Source organism: Abramis brama (genome assembly GCF_963993115.1).
Source record: "Abramis brama genome assembly, chromosome: 1".
NCBI lineage: Eukaryota > Metazoa > Chordata > Actinopteri > Cypriniformes > Leuciscidae > Abramis > Abramis brama.
In genome coordinates, this window is record NC_139963.1 from 22,149,126 (window position 1) to 22,165,274 (window position 16,149).

Here is a 16,149-nt window from a genome sequence, read left to right on the forward strand (position 1 = left end):
CGCCAAAGAAATAAAAAAAGGTCAGCATGGCTTTAAAAACTGGCGAAGGATGTAGGTTTTGGCGAGGGCACACACAACTCGGCTCGCACTTAGGCCTCGACGCACTTCATTCCATGTACAATGGAATAACCTTGGAGTGGTCAAATGCTGATATTCTGGATAGATTACAAGAAGCAAGAAAGCAGAGATGGAGGAATATAAGCCCTTCAGGCCACAGATTTTTTTCAGTGAGTGCATGTGTGCCACAAATCTCCCCCAAACGCAGACACTTCAAAGAGCAGCAAGAACAGCTAGGAGAATTTACAGCCCCTACATTCTTTTACGTTTCACTGCCACCGGGCCGAGAACCCCTCCCTGTCTTTCCTGTTATCTGCGGCTGCAATGTATGTGCTTTGCTGCATAGCCTACAACATTTAAGAGGTTTTATAAATATTTAAAAGCTAAAGCACACATCTGTTGGTGAGTGGCGAATGTTGGTGTGACTTGATAAAAGTGGAAGAAAAGATACTGTGCGCACACAGTCGCACAAGCACTCACACGGCAATAAAACGTACTTTAGAAGAACACTAAAACACATTCTCACACTGCCATAAAACGACACGTCACGCGCTGGCGTGCGCGCGCGCACGCACACACACACACACACACGGACACACACACAATACAGCAAACAAATGCGCACTGTAATAAATTATCGCTCTCTCTCTACACGCTCACACACACATACCCAGTGCAATAAACACACCCTCTAAGTAGCCTGTGTTGGCGAAATACAAGGATGAACACTAGATGGCGCCAGATAGCGGGGAAATGGCTCGTGTGCTTGGATTTGTGTCAGCAGCTCTCAACAACAGGCTTAGCAGATTCATGCACCTCGGAAGATGAAATTAGGAAAAAGTGGAACAAGTTCATTAAATGCACATATCCGTATTTATATATAGGCCTATATAAATACTAGATATTTCATTGTTCACTGTCTATTGGATGGATATTCTTTAAGACTGTGAGTATAGGAAACAGAGAGATCCTTCTTAGAGATGTGCTGTTGATTCCAAGCATTTTAGTAATTACGTAGTAGTTATCTAAACAAAAACATCTGTAAATGTAATAGATAGATAGATAGATAGATAGATAGATAGATAGATAGATAGATAGATAGATAGATAGATAGATAGATTGATTCTCAAAACAGTCCCTCAAAAAGCAAGTGTAATTTTTTTCCTATTTAAGGAATACATGTTTGTATGTTTTGTTTTTGCATAAAGTGGTTCGTCATTCATTTCCAATATTAGCCTATCCTTGTTCCATACAGTAAACGCTATAGCGTGTTAAGAAAAATGAGCATTTGAACAAATGAACACCGAAACTCCAGGAACGTTACAAAATTGCTGGACGGTATGGAATGGATGAGAACCGATGTCAAGCAGAGCCGCGAGGAATCATTACGTCCCACTCACTGCAGCCGGTAGAATAACCTGGAAGGTTTGTTCATCTGATCTGGAAGTGAAAGACGTCCTATTCAGAACAAGAGGAGACCCTTGGGTATTTTGGGTATTTTGAACATATAATAGTCTATATGTTTCACATAACTCTTCAAGTATTATTAGCCTATATTTTACCTTATATTTTTGTCTATCAGTTTTTTTGTTGTTGTTGTTTTTTTCCTGTGTGATTTAGGACGGTATTAAAGCATTTTGCCATCTATGTAACTTTTAATGTCGTACTGAATAAAGCATTTTACGTAATAAATGACTATAGGTATAAGGCTAAGATCAGATTGGCAAGACGACAGCTTCTTCAAACCTCGCCCTCTCGCCGCAGCCATGACTGCGCTCCATATCATTAATACAGTAATGCAGTGGAAAACCCGAAATCAGCAATCAGCATTGAAACTCTGTAAATGCACACCATGCATTAGGTCTAAAATACCTTGCCGCTGACCAGAAGAAGAAAAAATACATGGAAAGGCACCAAAACGCTTATTCCGCTCCACCCAAGATGGAAATGAATAATTGGATTTAGATAAGGTGTTTACTTCTAAGCTGTTGTGCACGCGCGGCTTATTAGTAGAGTACATCCATCAGTGCGCATGATTAGGCTTGTTCGAGTTCTTACCTCAGAGAAACGAAGCGGTTGCGAGACAATGACAGACTTACCTTTGTTGATAATTCGTCACCCAGCACCAGGACAGAGAGGCGCAAACCTCTCGCCGTAGCTCGCGGTCGGTAAGTCCTGTTGCTCTTCTTGGTCCCGCCATTAGAGCGAAGCAGTGAAAATGACAGCGGCACCACAGCTTCCATCCGCTTTAGTCAACAGGAGTCAGACCCCCGTATGAAAAATTAGATGAGACCCTACTGCGTGTCCAGATCTCAATAAGACTCCATCGCAGTGGTTATCCCAATCACAGACGGCCACATTAGCATAGCAGAGAGGAGAGGAGGCTGTTCTCTCCCTGTTCCATTTGAGAACATCAGCCTGAACAATGCTCTCCGACTGTATGGATTTTCAGTGCTAGCAAAAATATACTATATAAAAAAGAGCTAGAACCTTTAAGGAGCACAGTGAAGCTACATTAAGTGCCGCGGCCAAAAGAATGCTGCAATATAACCACTTGGGAAATCATAAAAAGTTCATGTTCACGGTTACTCGTCCACATGACCATCCTCGGCCAATCCCAGGACCCAGGCACTCATAAAGTTCTATCACAAAGTTGTAAATTTTCATAAAACAACAAGGAATTTATTGCATTTCTTCATGACTGTTTTAACAGCAGTAGCTCTGCCGTCGCCATCTTTTCCCTATACAATCGCAAGGAAAATCTAATATTTTTCGTGCTTGTTTCCATGCACTGCTTTACTTAAGCTAGCTGAAAAGCTTATTAGTCGAACGTGTGAGATATTAGGTTTGAACATGTGTTATTTGTGTCTTTGAAGCCGAAATATAACACCAATGCGGTTTGACATTTAAGGCAATTTTGCAGGCATGAGCTTTAATATAAAATGAAGCCACCCAAAACAATGTCGCGAATGAAGGGAGATCAAAGTTACAACAGTTAATGTTACGGTGCTATAAACTGGTTAGTGACTAAGACAAATATTATTAATATTATTTTTTTTTATAGGACTGGATATAGTGTCCAACTAAAAAGAGGATGTTTGCTCTTTATTTGTAATATGCCCCAGCTAAGGATTACGTTCAAAACAGAGCCATAATATCATACAGTAATATGAAATACGAAAAAAAATATTAGCCGATTAATATAATTATTATTAATATGCCTACTTATTTATTTGATTAATATTTAAGAAAAAAAGAAAAAGAAAAGAAAACAGTCTGCGATTCAAACAGAAAGACTTCTCGTTGGCATACCGTAATACATTTTATTATAATTAAAAATAAAAACATTTCAGAACGAAATATTTAGGACAAAAACATTTGTCGCGTTAATGCAATTGTGCCTACACTGTATAGCATAGGCTACACTGCACTAAACTACATAGGCCTTCACGACAATTTCGCAATGCGACAAAAAGCAGATAGCATCCAAAAGTTAGGGGATTGCTTCAATCAAAATAAGCAAATTAAAATATGGATCACTTACAGTTTTGTCTAAATCGGAAAAGGTTTTGTAACAAACCTTAACTGCTGCTACAAGATCTGAAGCCAGAAAAGACCGGCCGCTTTCCCATTCTACTGATTTTTTGTCCCTTTTATGACGTTTCCGGCTTTTTATTGATGCACTAAACACATTAGTTTACAACCCCATAATATAAACGCCTTCTTTTGGTCTCACACGACACAGAACCTGTCACTTCTCTACAAGAACTCGGCTTGACCTGAGGAAAAAAATTAAGTCACAACAAACAATTGATGTTCACGAGGCAACGACAATGACGAATCAAAATAATATTAGGCCTATAGCCTAGATTAAAACAAACAGTACACTGGTCCTCATTTTTAAACTGCTTTTTGAGATAACTAATCATTACGAAATCTGCAACATTATTGCTCATTTATACGAAATCTGCAACATTATTGTTCATTTATATTTAAATATTTAAAACGTAAATATAGGCTATATAGAAATATATATTATTTCAATGATTAGGCTATATTTTGTCCACAACAGAACTATTGTAATTCCCAAATAATCCTAAAGGATTAATAAAACCAAAATATTTTAGTAATAGCCTATAATGTAACTGTTAATAAAAAATAAAAACATATTGAAGATGTTTAACCTGGTAGTGAATATAAATTATTAACTAATAACTAACCTAAAAATAGACAGACAGGCAGGTTGCTTCTGATTCTGCTTCTAAGATTATTATTATTATTATTATTATTATACTACGGAGTGGCAGATTTCCGCGAGTATTTTTTAGGAACTGTTTTAAAAAGGCAGGGGTCTTTATAAAATATAAATATATGTTTGTGGTATTATCACATTCAGGGTTATTTGGCACAGCATTATTGTGATTTTACTCCGACTAGAAACGAAAACCAAGCAAATAATACAGAAAAGAAAACTCCTGGAAAGGAAACAAAAAAAAATTAAACATCTTGTGGTCAGCAGTACAGTTTATTTGAACACTTATGAACAGGAAAAAATGCTTATACATACAAAAATGTACACATAGATAAGCCTACATAACAGGGGCATATCAAAATTAGAAAAAAAAAATAATAATAGCTTGCTCCCTTCTGTGTTTCACCCTGCAGTGACTAGGTCGAACTTAATAGGCACAAACTAGGCCATGTCACAAATATATGATAGGCCTATATAGTGTTATTGACATTAATATTAAGCCTATATATAGCCTATATAATGTAGGCTATACAGTATGAGTATACATGTATCATATATCATATCTATATTAAAATGCGTTTTAAAATTACTTGTAATGTATTACTATATTTACGAGTCTAAGACATTAACACCTCTAACACAAGTTACTTAGGGAAACGACATTGACATTTTGCCCACAGTATTCTAAGTAGCATTTTTGTTTCAACTCAGTGAATCCTGAATTAAAGCAGGTCGAATCGATAGTATACAGCACAGTCTATTTGTATACCACATGCGTCGCTACTCATCTTCCTCTTCCTCGTCGCCCCCGATTTGGTCAGCAGCAGGAGAGCTGCGGCCCGTTGATTTGTTCTCTTTCTTCCATTTCATCCTTCTGTTTTGAAACCAGATTTTAATCTGGCGTTCGGTCAAGCACAGGGCGTGTGCAATCTCTATACGCCGCCGCCGTGAGAGGTAACGGTTGAAGTGGAATTCTTTCTCCAGCTCTAATGTTTGATAGCGGGAATATGTCTGACGTCCTCTTTTCCGGTCCGCACCTGTGGGAAACGCGGGAGAAGGGTCAGAAAGCGTAACAAGTTAAGTAGGAAAATATGTTTACCAAAAACACTAGTAAAAAAAGAAAAATCTGTTACAATCAATAAGAAGAGTTCGAATGTTTTTCGATGGTTAAAATGAAAAACATGTCTACCTTTGTGAATCATCATTGGTCTGAATGAAAACGAAGGATTTCAAGAACTTACAATTCATTAAAAGCATTAAATATGATAGGCTATAATTATCGAAAAATCACTCACATTTAAGCTAAAAAAAAAGTAGGCTACACTTCAGTTTGTGAATGTAAAACAACAGATTCGACATATTTTAGTATTTTCAGTAAGCTAATACACACTGGTGGAAATGAGACTTCAATACGCATGGCTGCTTGATTCTTGTATAGGTGTATTACTTAACAAAGCGGCCAGTCATTATACAAATACATTTTATGATATTGAGATTAGCGATTGTAAATATTTAAATACGATTTATTTATTTATTTATTTATTTTGGCACAGTGCCTTGGTGAAATTCATTATTAAGGAAAGATTAGTTATCTATTAATCCTGAAATTAAAACAAAAGCGGTCATCAAACCCAAACGTGTCTTGAAGTAATCTAAATTATATTTTGGATGTGTATTCCTTACACGAGGTCACATAAACTATAGCCTAGTAAAAATAGCAAAACGAAACGCACACATAGGCCTATAGAATTTAACCGTGCGTCTGAACTGTTACATGCATTAAGATTAAGATACAACACAGTTGAATTAAAACTTAACTTTGAAAGTTAAAAATGCATCTTAAATATAAAAGTGGAATGTAATTCAAAAGCAAAATTAAAGTATACAAATACCCCTGCTGTAAGTGTATTCTCTGGCTTGCACACTCCCGTGACTCTAATGGTGCCCTGGCGTTCAGACTTCCTTCTAAACATGACCAAAGTCAACAACATGATCTAGTTCCCTTACACATTCGCGCTGAAGTGTTATATCCATCTAGATAAAGAAGCCATCTACGTAAAGTATCCATCTTTTAGCTGGACGTTTAGAGAGAAGAAATCTAACTAGACGTTCACAACCTTGCCCATGCACGGTCAGTGACTTTCTGCTGTCCCTGCGTTTCCGTTTCAAGCAGACTGTCGACAAATGGGTACTGTTTTGTGCTTTTTGAACTTTTTTTATTGCACTCTTCAGTCGTTTGTATCTTACTTCCGTGTTGTCGTCAACGCCGTGACACTTCTTGTTGATACTATACTATCTAGCACAAACTGTGCAAAAACATGAAGAATTTGGGTGAAAAGCAGAAGGCATGAGAGTAATAGAGAGAGAAATATAAGTATTGTATTTAAATCCAAGCAGATACCGCTATTTCGTTCTTTCAGGGGTATAAATTAAGTGCATTATATCTGTCCTCGCAGAACGAAACGCTTTTACACGAGTTAAAACAAGGACGAGCATTGTGTTGGGTCACTGTTCAGGGTCCCTGACGTACACGGTCTCCCCAATGATAGACATGGAAATAGAATTTCATCTGGTCTGTGTGAATGTGTCCGTCTGTGAATAGTGAAAGAGAAATAAAGTGAGGGACAGAGACCATCTATGTGAAATAGCAAACGAAAGCACGAAATCAACCGAAAAGGCAGCTGGCCCTATAAAGACATAAAACCTTGTGGTTGGGGGTGCAAGGCCCAGCATACATGTCTGATATGTTAAAATGTGTAGGAGCAAAAATTATTATTATTTTTTTTTATATGTGTTTATGTACTCGTGAATGTTTAGGGTTTATTTTTATGCAACTGTCTACACCAGCTTTGGCGTATCAAAAATGTGGCCTTTACAGCTAGCAGACATGGCAGTGGACTAACTTTTTAAAAACAAAAAATAAACGAATGAATAAAATTTGTATAAGCAGCTTCCCTTTTTAAAAAAGAGGCTTATTCGTGTATATCATCAACATTTACAAAAGTAAAATAGCTGCCGTTATTATTCAAACTGAAGTAATTTAAACTAATTAAAAGAGCTAAAAATGTCTCTGTACTTACAAAGTAATAGGTTAACTATGACACATTCGTTGTTCATAAAATGACAATGGCATTTCACACGTAGAACGAAAATGTAGGCCTATACACCATCGGCTAGCAATGACTATCTGCCAGTAATGTCAACAACTTTGCTAATGAGGTATCTGTTTCAAAACTATTTATGTTGTTGTATTTTTACACTAGGAGCTAACAAGAGAAGAAGCGCCCTGGGTTGACAGTTGACTGATAGGAACGTCTGTGCTCGTGGGGAGTGTCTTGAGAGGCCGCAGAAAATCATTAAAAGAGAACTTGTCGACCTTCTTTTCAAATGCGTCAGCCAGGACGTGTGGTGGCTACACGCGTGAAAAGTGCTATTACTACGAAACGCAGACGATTTGTTAAAAACCCTTGTTCAGCAAATAGTTAGTCGGGGAACTTGGACGCATGACAGCATGTTTTGTAAAACTTCCAACACATGCCCACGCACACGCACGCAGACAAGCACATACATGTACAACATAAGCATATAAAAACACACACACACACACACACACACACACACACACATACAGTTAAATTACTGAGAGTAATTTAAAAACAAAGGCCCACCCAGCTGTAACATACCCTAGAAAAACAAGGCCCCGCCCTCTATATAAAAATATAAGAATATTTAATGTAATTGCTTGAGCACATACTAACTTAACGATGGATTCATCTTCCTAACTAACTTAAAGATGGATTCCATTCCACCATGATAACACGCTGTCAGCAGAATACATATTTGTTAAAGCTAAACATAATTCATCCAGACCTCTCATACCGTCCCCTCCCTTTTTCCACAAAACGCGAAATACTACGTAGCCTACTAGGATGTCTTGAATTATGACGACTAATTAGTCGTAAAAAAAGATCTGAAGAAAAGAACACTTTTTGAAATGACTTGGTCGCTCCCCTTAACCTGTTTCCCTCCCCCTCAGACATACATACGCACACCCCTGTCCTCAAGAAACATTCAGTTTTCACAGACCTGTGCTCCTCATCCACGGATAGATTCGGAGGTTGTTTTCGTTGTTTTGATGGTGGCCCCTCTGCTCTTCCTTACCACTGCTTTGCGCTTTACAGAGATCGCCAGCGCTCACCATGGGTAGATTCGGATGGTCAAACAGAGAGCTGTGCATGTTCAAAGAGACAGCTCCCAGCTCATACGCAGTGGGGTACATGCCTTGAGTCTGGCTGGAAAGACTAGCACCGTTAGTGTACATGCTCGACAGAGAGACAGAAGATGTGGAGGAGACCGGTGCACCGGTAGAAGCCGAGCCGTAGCCGCTGGCCCGTTGCGAACTGCACGAAAAGGCGCAAGAAGTTTGCTCGGGAAACACGCCACTAGAGAAGACTGAACTCGCCACTTGGTATTTGGAAAACAACGCGTTCGCGTAATACAATGAACTCATAATTTGAGAAATGATTTATATGCTAAGAAGTTTTAGTGTCGGTTTTACGAGGTCCAATGATATATTACAGAATTACAGTCTAGATTTACACCAAAAATCACCCCTTTTTCCTCAGGGGCCACGTGATGGGCAGCACGTGATGACATATCCTCCAATGGGTGTACGGCTTCCCAGAGCCCTGTCTAATGTGGAGAAGGGCTGCGCAGCTGACCATCCACATAAATTTGTTAAATTATTCACTTACAGCCAACGGTACCTACAGTCAACACAAACGCACGGGAGAACACAAAAATCGATAGGCTATTGAGAAGGTTTCTGTAATCACCAAATCCGCGTCAAGCAATAAATAATTGTGGGTTGTACAAACTTATAAATGAGTTCAGGTTGTCCAGATTTAGGAACATGCCTCCCGTTTGGAAGGGCACCACACAAATAACAAGAAACCTATTTATTTCTGTATTGATTTTCATCACTATTTCCTCTTGTCACCGGTGCAGTGCCCCAATCTCATCACTGCATTTTTGCAATGTCTGTACAGTGTCCGTGTCAAGAGTATGATGACTCGGGCCCTTACTAGTTTCTGCTTCAAATCATCCCAATAGCCTAAGCAGTCACCCCCAACGTTAGCCATTTCCATGGCGACGGACTGGTTCAGTGCATCCCAAATAGTTTCCCTATACATGTTTTGCTAATGCATGTTCACGCGAAAGTCATGTCGTGAAACTCTCTGGATGTTTGAGAAGCCCACATAGCCTACTCTTACGACAGTAATTCACCTGACATGATGTGCTCCCATAACTCAAATGCCCACATATAACAGAGTTCAGCACGATTAAATTTCGTTTTAAGAGATTTTTGATGTAGATTCACGATAATACATAGTCTGTTTCTGTTTAGTGGCATATTATATCGTGTCGTGTTACGGTGTTGGTCTGACAAAATAGTTAGGTTTTTCAGTTGTGGTTTGCATGCCGCCTCTCTTTTAGTTAAATTATCTTATTATAAATCAAGAATCAGACTACACTACAAGGTATTTTTATGAGATTTGTCATCATTAACAATGTGTACTAATCCATGTTTGTGCTTATAATAATATTCTTATTCCTATAGGTTTTTTTGACTGAAGCGGACCGTGGAACCGCACAGTAACGTGAAATGATGTTGAGGACACATGGTGTCACGAATTCTCGCTTGTAAACTTTATTGTGTCCACTTTATTCCGGTGCCTCCAGTTTTAGACATTAAAATACAGTTAAGAATGACAACAAAACATATAGTCATCTCATAAACTACTTCACCAGCAAACAATGATTGTAAACAATGGGTCACATGACATCATTTTAAAATTTATTTTTTATTATGTTTATTCATTTTTATAATCCACTGTGCGCATGCTTAGGCTACCCCAAGAAAGGAAGACAACAAAAAATACCATCGATTTAAGAAGAACCAAAGAAGTGTAAAAAGAGATTCTACGGCATAAATAGGCAGTTTCATGTTGTTGGAAGTCATTAATTCTACATCATCATCATAACATATAAGTGAGAACAGTTAAAAGTGCACCATTTAACTTAAAACTATACAGCTGCCAAGGTAATTGTTAATGACAATATCCTAACAATAGAAACATAAGTTTCACGATAATTATTTCACAAAGAAAGGAGACTAGCTTTAACACTATCATACTCTGAACAACAGGTAAAAAGTAGAAATGCTTCATGTCCTTCGTCTTCCTGAAGTTCTGTGGTCACCATATTAAGTGTATAGTAATTTGTCTGATCCCAGTCATTTTTTCTGTTCCTTCCTCGAGTGAAAGATGTAACAACTCGGCTTGATTAAAATGTCTGTGAGACAAACCTCCCATGCAAACACCGTTATTCTCTTCATCATTGTCTGTGTTTTATTTTACTTATTTATTATTTGCCGTTTCGATTGACTGGCACACATACACACACACACACACACACACACACACAGAGACACACACTCTCTCTCTCGCTCTCTCACACACACAAACACACACTCGCATCCGCTCTACATTTGTTTTTCCTTGTCGCAGTCTTCGCCGGCCGACTGTGTCCCGGATGCCTGTTCTTTCTCCCGTTTCTCTTTTTCGATCTGCTCTTGTTCAGACTTGCTGCTCGGAAACTTGTCCTTGTTGTTTTCCTTTTTCCATTTCATGCGACGGTTTTGAAACCAGATTTTGACTTGTCGTTCTGTCAGTCCCAAAGCGTGTGATACCTCAATTCGTCTCTTGCGCGTTAGGTAGGGATTGAAGAGAAACTCTTTCTCGAGTTCGAGCGTCTGATAGCGGCTGTAGGTCTGGCGGCCTCGCCTCCGTCCGGCAGCTACTGGCAATAAAGAAGTTTTTAGATGTTAATCAGAGCTCAAAACACCCACCAAATCGTAATTTTAGAATCAAGTTCAAACATATTTGTGAAGCAACAATCCACAAAGGCAGCTTTCACGCAAAATGAACATCTACTCCAGTACATAATCGCGTTACATTATTAGTTTATGTGTAGGTTTTTAGTGTACCATGGAGATTCCCCACAGTCTAACACAGTAATTAATGTAAAAAGCTCCACCATTAAAAATATAAGTATCCTACCACAACACTACCCACACACAAATTGACACAATAATGGGCAACACTAACCCCGCAGTATAGAGTCGTCAAAAGCAGTCTATACTATTTCACATGTTCAAAGGATTAGGAACAGCCATAAATGACATAATCATTGTGAAACGACCACTGTGTAGTGAAATAAACTCGAGGCTCACTGTAAGTCGTTAAAGGCTGCAGTAAAACTTTGACCTGGGTGAGAAGTGAGAGATCAGCTGTGGGGCAAAGTCTCACACATGGAAACAGCAAGAAGAGAAGGGGCTTTTCTCTCGCCCTCTTCTTCCTCTCTCCCACACTCCTGCCTTTCTATGACGGGGTCATTAAACTGTAAAGTGATTCACAAGTTTTGAACACCATAAAACAATAAAACCAGCTATTGTCCCCCCTCTTCTCGTGCACACAGGAAATGCAATTCTAAACCTAAACTGCACTGCTTTTTTTCTTGCTTTGTTCGTGAGGCAAACTCAGGTTTTATGTCACTTCCACAGACACACACACAACGCGAGCTGACCGGCAGAGGCTCACCTTGAGGTCGCATCCACGGGAACAGCTGTGTGGGCGACGGACTCTGTTCTGCGTTTTCCGTCTCGTCGCCGATGCCCCCCGTGGAGAGTTTGCAGTCGCTATACTGAACCAAGTCGGCGTCTTGAGCACTGAAAAGTGTTTGCCTCTGGAGAGCATCGTAACTGTAGAAGTTTCCCGGCTCGCCGTGACAAGTTACCGCACAGGGACTCTGCTGGTAAGGCGCTGCAGAGAGTGTGGACGCGCCGTGGTGGTAAAACTCCTGAATCTGAGGGGCATGCTGGAAAGTGGCCCCAGTGCCTGGACCGTACACGACGGTGGGTCTCGTCCCAAGGTCTTGAGCAAATCCGCACTCGTAATAGTTCGGCCGTAGAGTGTCTCCACTTTTGTATTTAGTGAAGAGAGAGTTGACGAAATATGAGCTCATGTTTTGATGTTGTTGTTGGTGCTGATTTTGTACAAGAGTTTGCGTTTGAATGTCTTTATATCAGCGCTGTAGCTTCAGAGAGTTGTCAGTTTCACAGTTACTGAGGTAACAAAAAATGCAGCAGCAAAGCGTTGAGTTCCAATATCTGAACGATTTGCGTTCGTATACCTTTGTTAAAACAACTTATCTAAAGCTTCCATAAGCATGTCCCCGCTGTAGAGTTCCAGCATCACAATCCTGGTGAATTCCGGTGCCAGTTCCCAACCAGTTTTCTATGATTTACTCGGCTGCAAACGAGTAGTTTCATATTTTGCGGTGTGTTTTCAGGATCATTTGCATCTTCTTTCGGATCCTGGTTCCATTGGCTTATCGCATCCCCACACGGACACCGCTCTGTGCGATTCTGATATGAAGGGAGCGGGAGAATGAAAAAGAGAGAAAAAGAGAAAGCGAGTGAGAGAGAGCTGAGAGGGTTAGAGCGCGAGGTAGCAGGAGAGAGAAGGGGGGCCAAGGGAGAAGAGAGGAGGGGAGAATATGCACATTAATATGTTCAAGCGGGCAAGTTAATGAGAAATCTGCCTCTTTGCATCAGATCAAGTGCATACCCTCTGCCCCTCCCCCACTCAACTTCTCCACTCCAAACCCCTTTGAAAGATTGATTTTTTGCATGTTCATCACAGACAACCTAAAGTGATGCATATTTAGTCGTTAATTTCCAACTCTCTAACGAGGTCGAGTCTCTTTTTTTAAATGTCAGGGTCGAGACGGCCAATTTTAAAAGGTACACCATTTAATTAGTATCAGTTTAAACATATCCTAAAAACCTTATAAGCACGCGTAATTTTGCAAAAGCATCCTCTGCAGCGACTGAGGCGCGCGCATCGAAAATAAGCGAGATGGTCATATTTAACATTTTGATCATTTTATTTCCATAAATATATTTACAGAGATATAAGGATGTCGAAATTTAACTGCACGTCAGGTGTAATGGTGGTGTAAATGGTTTAACAAACTATGAAATGCAATAAACGCCCCTACTGTTTGTTGTTGACGTAGTGCATCAAAAAGCTGTTAGGTTTTTATGAGGCTCCGAGACCAGTGCTGTAAATGCTTCACTCCGAATTTTATCCATACAGAAATAGCAAGTCCCTTAATTGTCATTTTCGTTTTGTTTTTTGTTTGCCATTATGTTTAGAACAAGTAAATCTGATTTACATTATCTAGAAAATCCAAGGGGTGAAAAGTAGCGTGCATATACTTTTCTAACAAAAGCAAATAGCTTCACATAAACAAACAAACAAACAATATATTCTTCGTGTTTGTAACAGTTTTAAATGTTTCTGGATTTGGTATGATTTCGGGGGGAATTATAGAATTCGAATTATAGAATTATTTATAGAATTGTATATTTATTCATTTAAAAAAAAAAAGCAAACATAAAAAGTATTCTTATATACTGAATAATCATGGTCACATAAAACGCACAAAAAAGTTCTCTATTTTTCATATCTATATGACACCATCTAATGCTGCTGCTTCTTGTCATTTTACAACTTAATTTGCGTCTACAATAAATTACAGACGAGGATTTAAACAGTTTTGTTAAATGTAATGAATTCTATTTCTAGAGGATTATTTGGGCTACATTTCAACACATGGGTTACATACAACGTTAATGTGTCTATTTTACGGATTAATCTTAAGCACATGTTGTTTTTACACTTATTAAACGTTTCTTCTCTTAAAAAAAGAAAAAGACAAAGAGATCACCAAGCGTGAACCTCCCCGTTTGACTAGCAAAACTCGAGTCGGCTTTACTAAAACCTCCATACAATTTCGCATGCTAAGTTCTGATGTAAAAGTCACAATATATAATGCATCAAAGCATGAGAGACATTCTGTTGTGAACAGTAAATGAAATTAATGGTGTAATTTATTGAACATCACACTATCGTATGTTGTTGTACATTTTCTTGTTTCAATGCAATAGCGTTTTTACTGTCAATAAACCATTTTCTAACCCAAGTTTTGTGTGGTGATATCTTATTTAAATCATATATATTATTATTTAAAACAATTACCGAAACATCACATCTCTCAATTTTTGGGGTCATATAAAAATGGAGCAGATAATAAAGTGATTTAATTAATCTCAACATTGCTCCAATAATTCTCAATAAGCTGAAAAGCTGAAAACTTTTAATAACTATTTTGTTTGGGTTTTACAGAATAATAATAATAAAAAGTAGCCAAATCTTGATAATTGTAATTAAGTTTGTGTATCCTATAGGCTACATTTGTTAGTACACAAAGAGAAGGAAAAAAATTAAAAGAGCTTTATCACATAGATTAAAGAATCCTCTGAAGTTAATGTTCTTCTTTTCTTTCAAAAGCTCCGCTGTAACAGAGGGAAATTGTGTGAACCTTACTTTAGTCAAGTGTAATACCGCACATGTCTGCAAATGTTTTTGCCCCAGTGTTTCCGGTTTGGGGGTGGAGGGTGGCCAGCCAGTCTCTTTTTGATGGAACAACATTGCCATCAAGTGGCAATTGTGTGTTACTCCATGAGCAAACTCAGCTGAAATGAGACGGAAGTTCAAAAGCTAATGGTTCTATAAACAACGGACATAAAAACAGAATGAGCGAATTAACAGCTCAGTAAGTGCAAATTCAATGATGTAAAGTACTTATTTTAATTCTCTATAACAAGGAATCCATTTAAAACCGACCCCTAGGATCTAGTCTTGTGTGGTTTTTCAACGTATCCAGAAAAGTAATCTACATTGGGTTGAAACACTAATACTAATGTTAAACCATAAAAAAAGAATGGAAGAAAAGTCTCGCTTCTTTCTTACCAATATTTCACTAATATCTTTAACTATTAGATTTAGGATTTAGAATGAGGCTCAAATGTAGCATTCCGTCTGTGTATGATATTTGAGGCTTTATCTTTTATTTGGGTTGCACTCATCTTATTCATTTTTATGCACCAGTATTAATAGTTCCACCACCAAGCATACTATACTGCTGCTACTATTATCACTACTACCATTATTATTACTTCTACTACTACTACTAATAATAATTATATTAATATAATTGTAATTACATACACATAGATATAAATATATTTTTATATTCAGGCCACGATGAAACATTTCCATGCATAAATTATATTGGCCTTATTTGGGCTGCGCACTTTGCACTGTACCAGCATCTTCACTAAAATACTTCAACTAGCTTACGACTAGTAATCATCATCATCACGTTTACTTCCCTTTTTTAGTTGTCAATAATGACTGTCTTTAAGCTTCCGACCGCAGAGATCAATTGTAGATATTAATGTTGTTAAAAGAAAGAAAACAATATTTCGATTTTTCGAAAGCTTTATTGCATGGTTATTTACATCATTGACAACGCACCCTAACAACAAAACTACATATCATTACCATTTCCATAATTCTTCGCATTTTATTTATGTTTATAATTCAGCAACTAGGCCTGTAATAAACACAATAACCTTTATATACATAGCTAGAGAATGTAATGTAAAGGACGGTTCTGTATTAGAGAAATTTAAATAGGCCTATTTGTTCTATAGCAACCGGCCTTTGTTACCAAGACACAATCGGATGTGTGCCCACAAAATGGCGAAGTCGAGCCCGGTCCCAAAGGTTGTAAACAAATTAACGTTGGTCATCCCAGACGTCTCGCCAGAAATCCTTTTTGTGGCAGTTTATGGCCCGCTATAAGGA

The 16,149-nt window shown here is 38.3% G+C and overlaps 3 protein-coding genes across 4 annotated transcripts in view; all 3 read right to left on the minus strand.

The window, feature by feature from the left end:
• Nucleotides 1-2,594, minus strand: part of hoxb3a (homeobox B3a) — a 51,176-nt gene extending 48,582 nt beyond the window's left edge. Inside the window, exon 1 of the mRNA XM_084088926.1 lies at nt 2,157-2,594. The gene's annotated coding sequence lies outside the window, so the exon portion shown is untranslated. The remainder of the gene's footprint in view (nt 1-2,156) is intronic.
• A 1,969-nt stretch (nt 2,595-4,563) lies between these two features.
• hoxb7a (homeobox B7a) lies at nt 4,564-8,929 on the minus strand. The gene is made up of 2 exons (XM_084125006.1): nt 8,396-8,929; nt 4,564-5,346 (listed from the first exon to the last, which is right to left on the minus strand). Exons 1-2 carry the CDS (start codon nt 8,817-8,819, stop codon nt 5,090-5,092), a joined length of 681 nt encoding a protein of 226 aa, XP_083981132.1. The 5' UTR covers nt 8,820-8,929; the 3' UTR covers nt 4,564-5,089.
• Nucleotides 8,930-10,154: 1,225 nt separating this feature from the next.
• hoxb8a (homeobox B8a) lies at nt 10,155-13,316 on the minus strand. Of its 2 annotated transcripts, none has more exons than XM_084127027.1 (2): nt 11,971-13,316; nt 10,155-11,170 (listed from the first exon to the last, which is right to left on the minus strand). In XM_084127027.1, the coding sequence occupies exons 1-2, from the start codon at nt 12,392-12,394 to the stop codon at nt 10,854-10,856; spliced, it is 741 nt and encodes a 246-aa protein (XP_083983153.1). In that variant the 5' UTR covers nt 12,395-13,316; the 3' UTR covers nt 10,155-10,853. The 2 variants fall into 2 exon arrangements, with proteins under 2 accessions (XP_083983153.1, XP_083983154.1); XM_084127028.1 differs by having other exon boundaries at nt 10,155-11,167; nt 11,971-13,305.
• Between the last annotated feature and the right edge of the window lie 2,833 nt (nt 13,317-16,149).

What these genes read in the sequence shown, in the direction of transcription:
- hoxb8a (XM_084127027.1), bottom strand. Translation starts at nt 12,394, where the DNA reads ATGAGCTCATATTTCGTCAACTCTCTCTTCACTAAATACAAAAGTGGA. An exon ending in CCCGTGGATGCGACCTCAAG is followed by an intron (nt 11,171 to 11,970) that starts GTGAGCCTCTGC and finishes CTTTATTGCCAG; the next exon opens with TAGCTGCCGGACGGAGGCGA.
- hoxb7a (XM_084125006.1), bottom strand. Translation starts at nt 8,819, where the DNA reads ATGAGTTCATTGTATTACGCGAACGCGTTGTTTTCCAAATACCAAGTG. An exon ending in TCCGTGGATGAGGAGCACAG is followed by an intron (nt 5,347 to 8,395) that starts GTCTGTGAAAAC and finishes CGTTTCCCACAG; the next exon opens with GTGCGGACCGGAAAAGAGGA.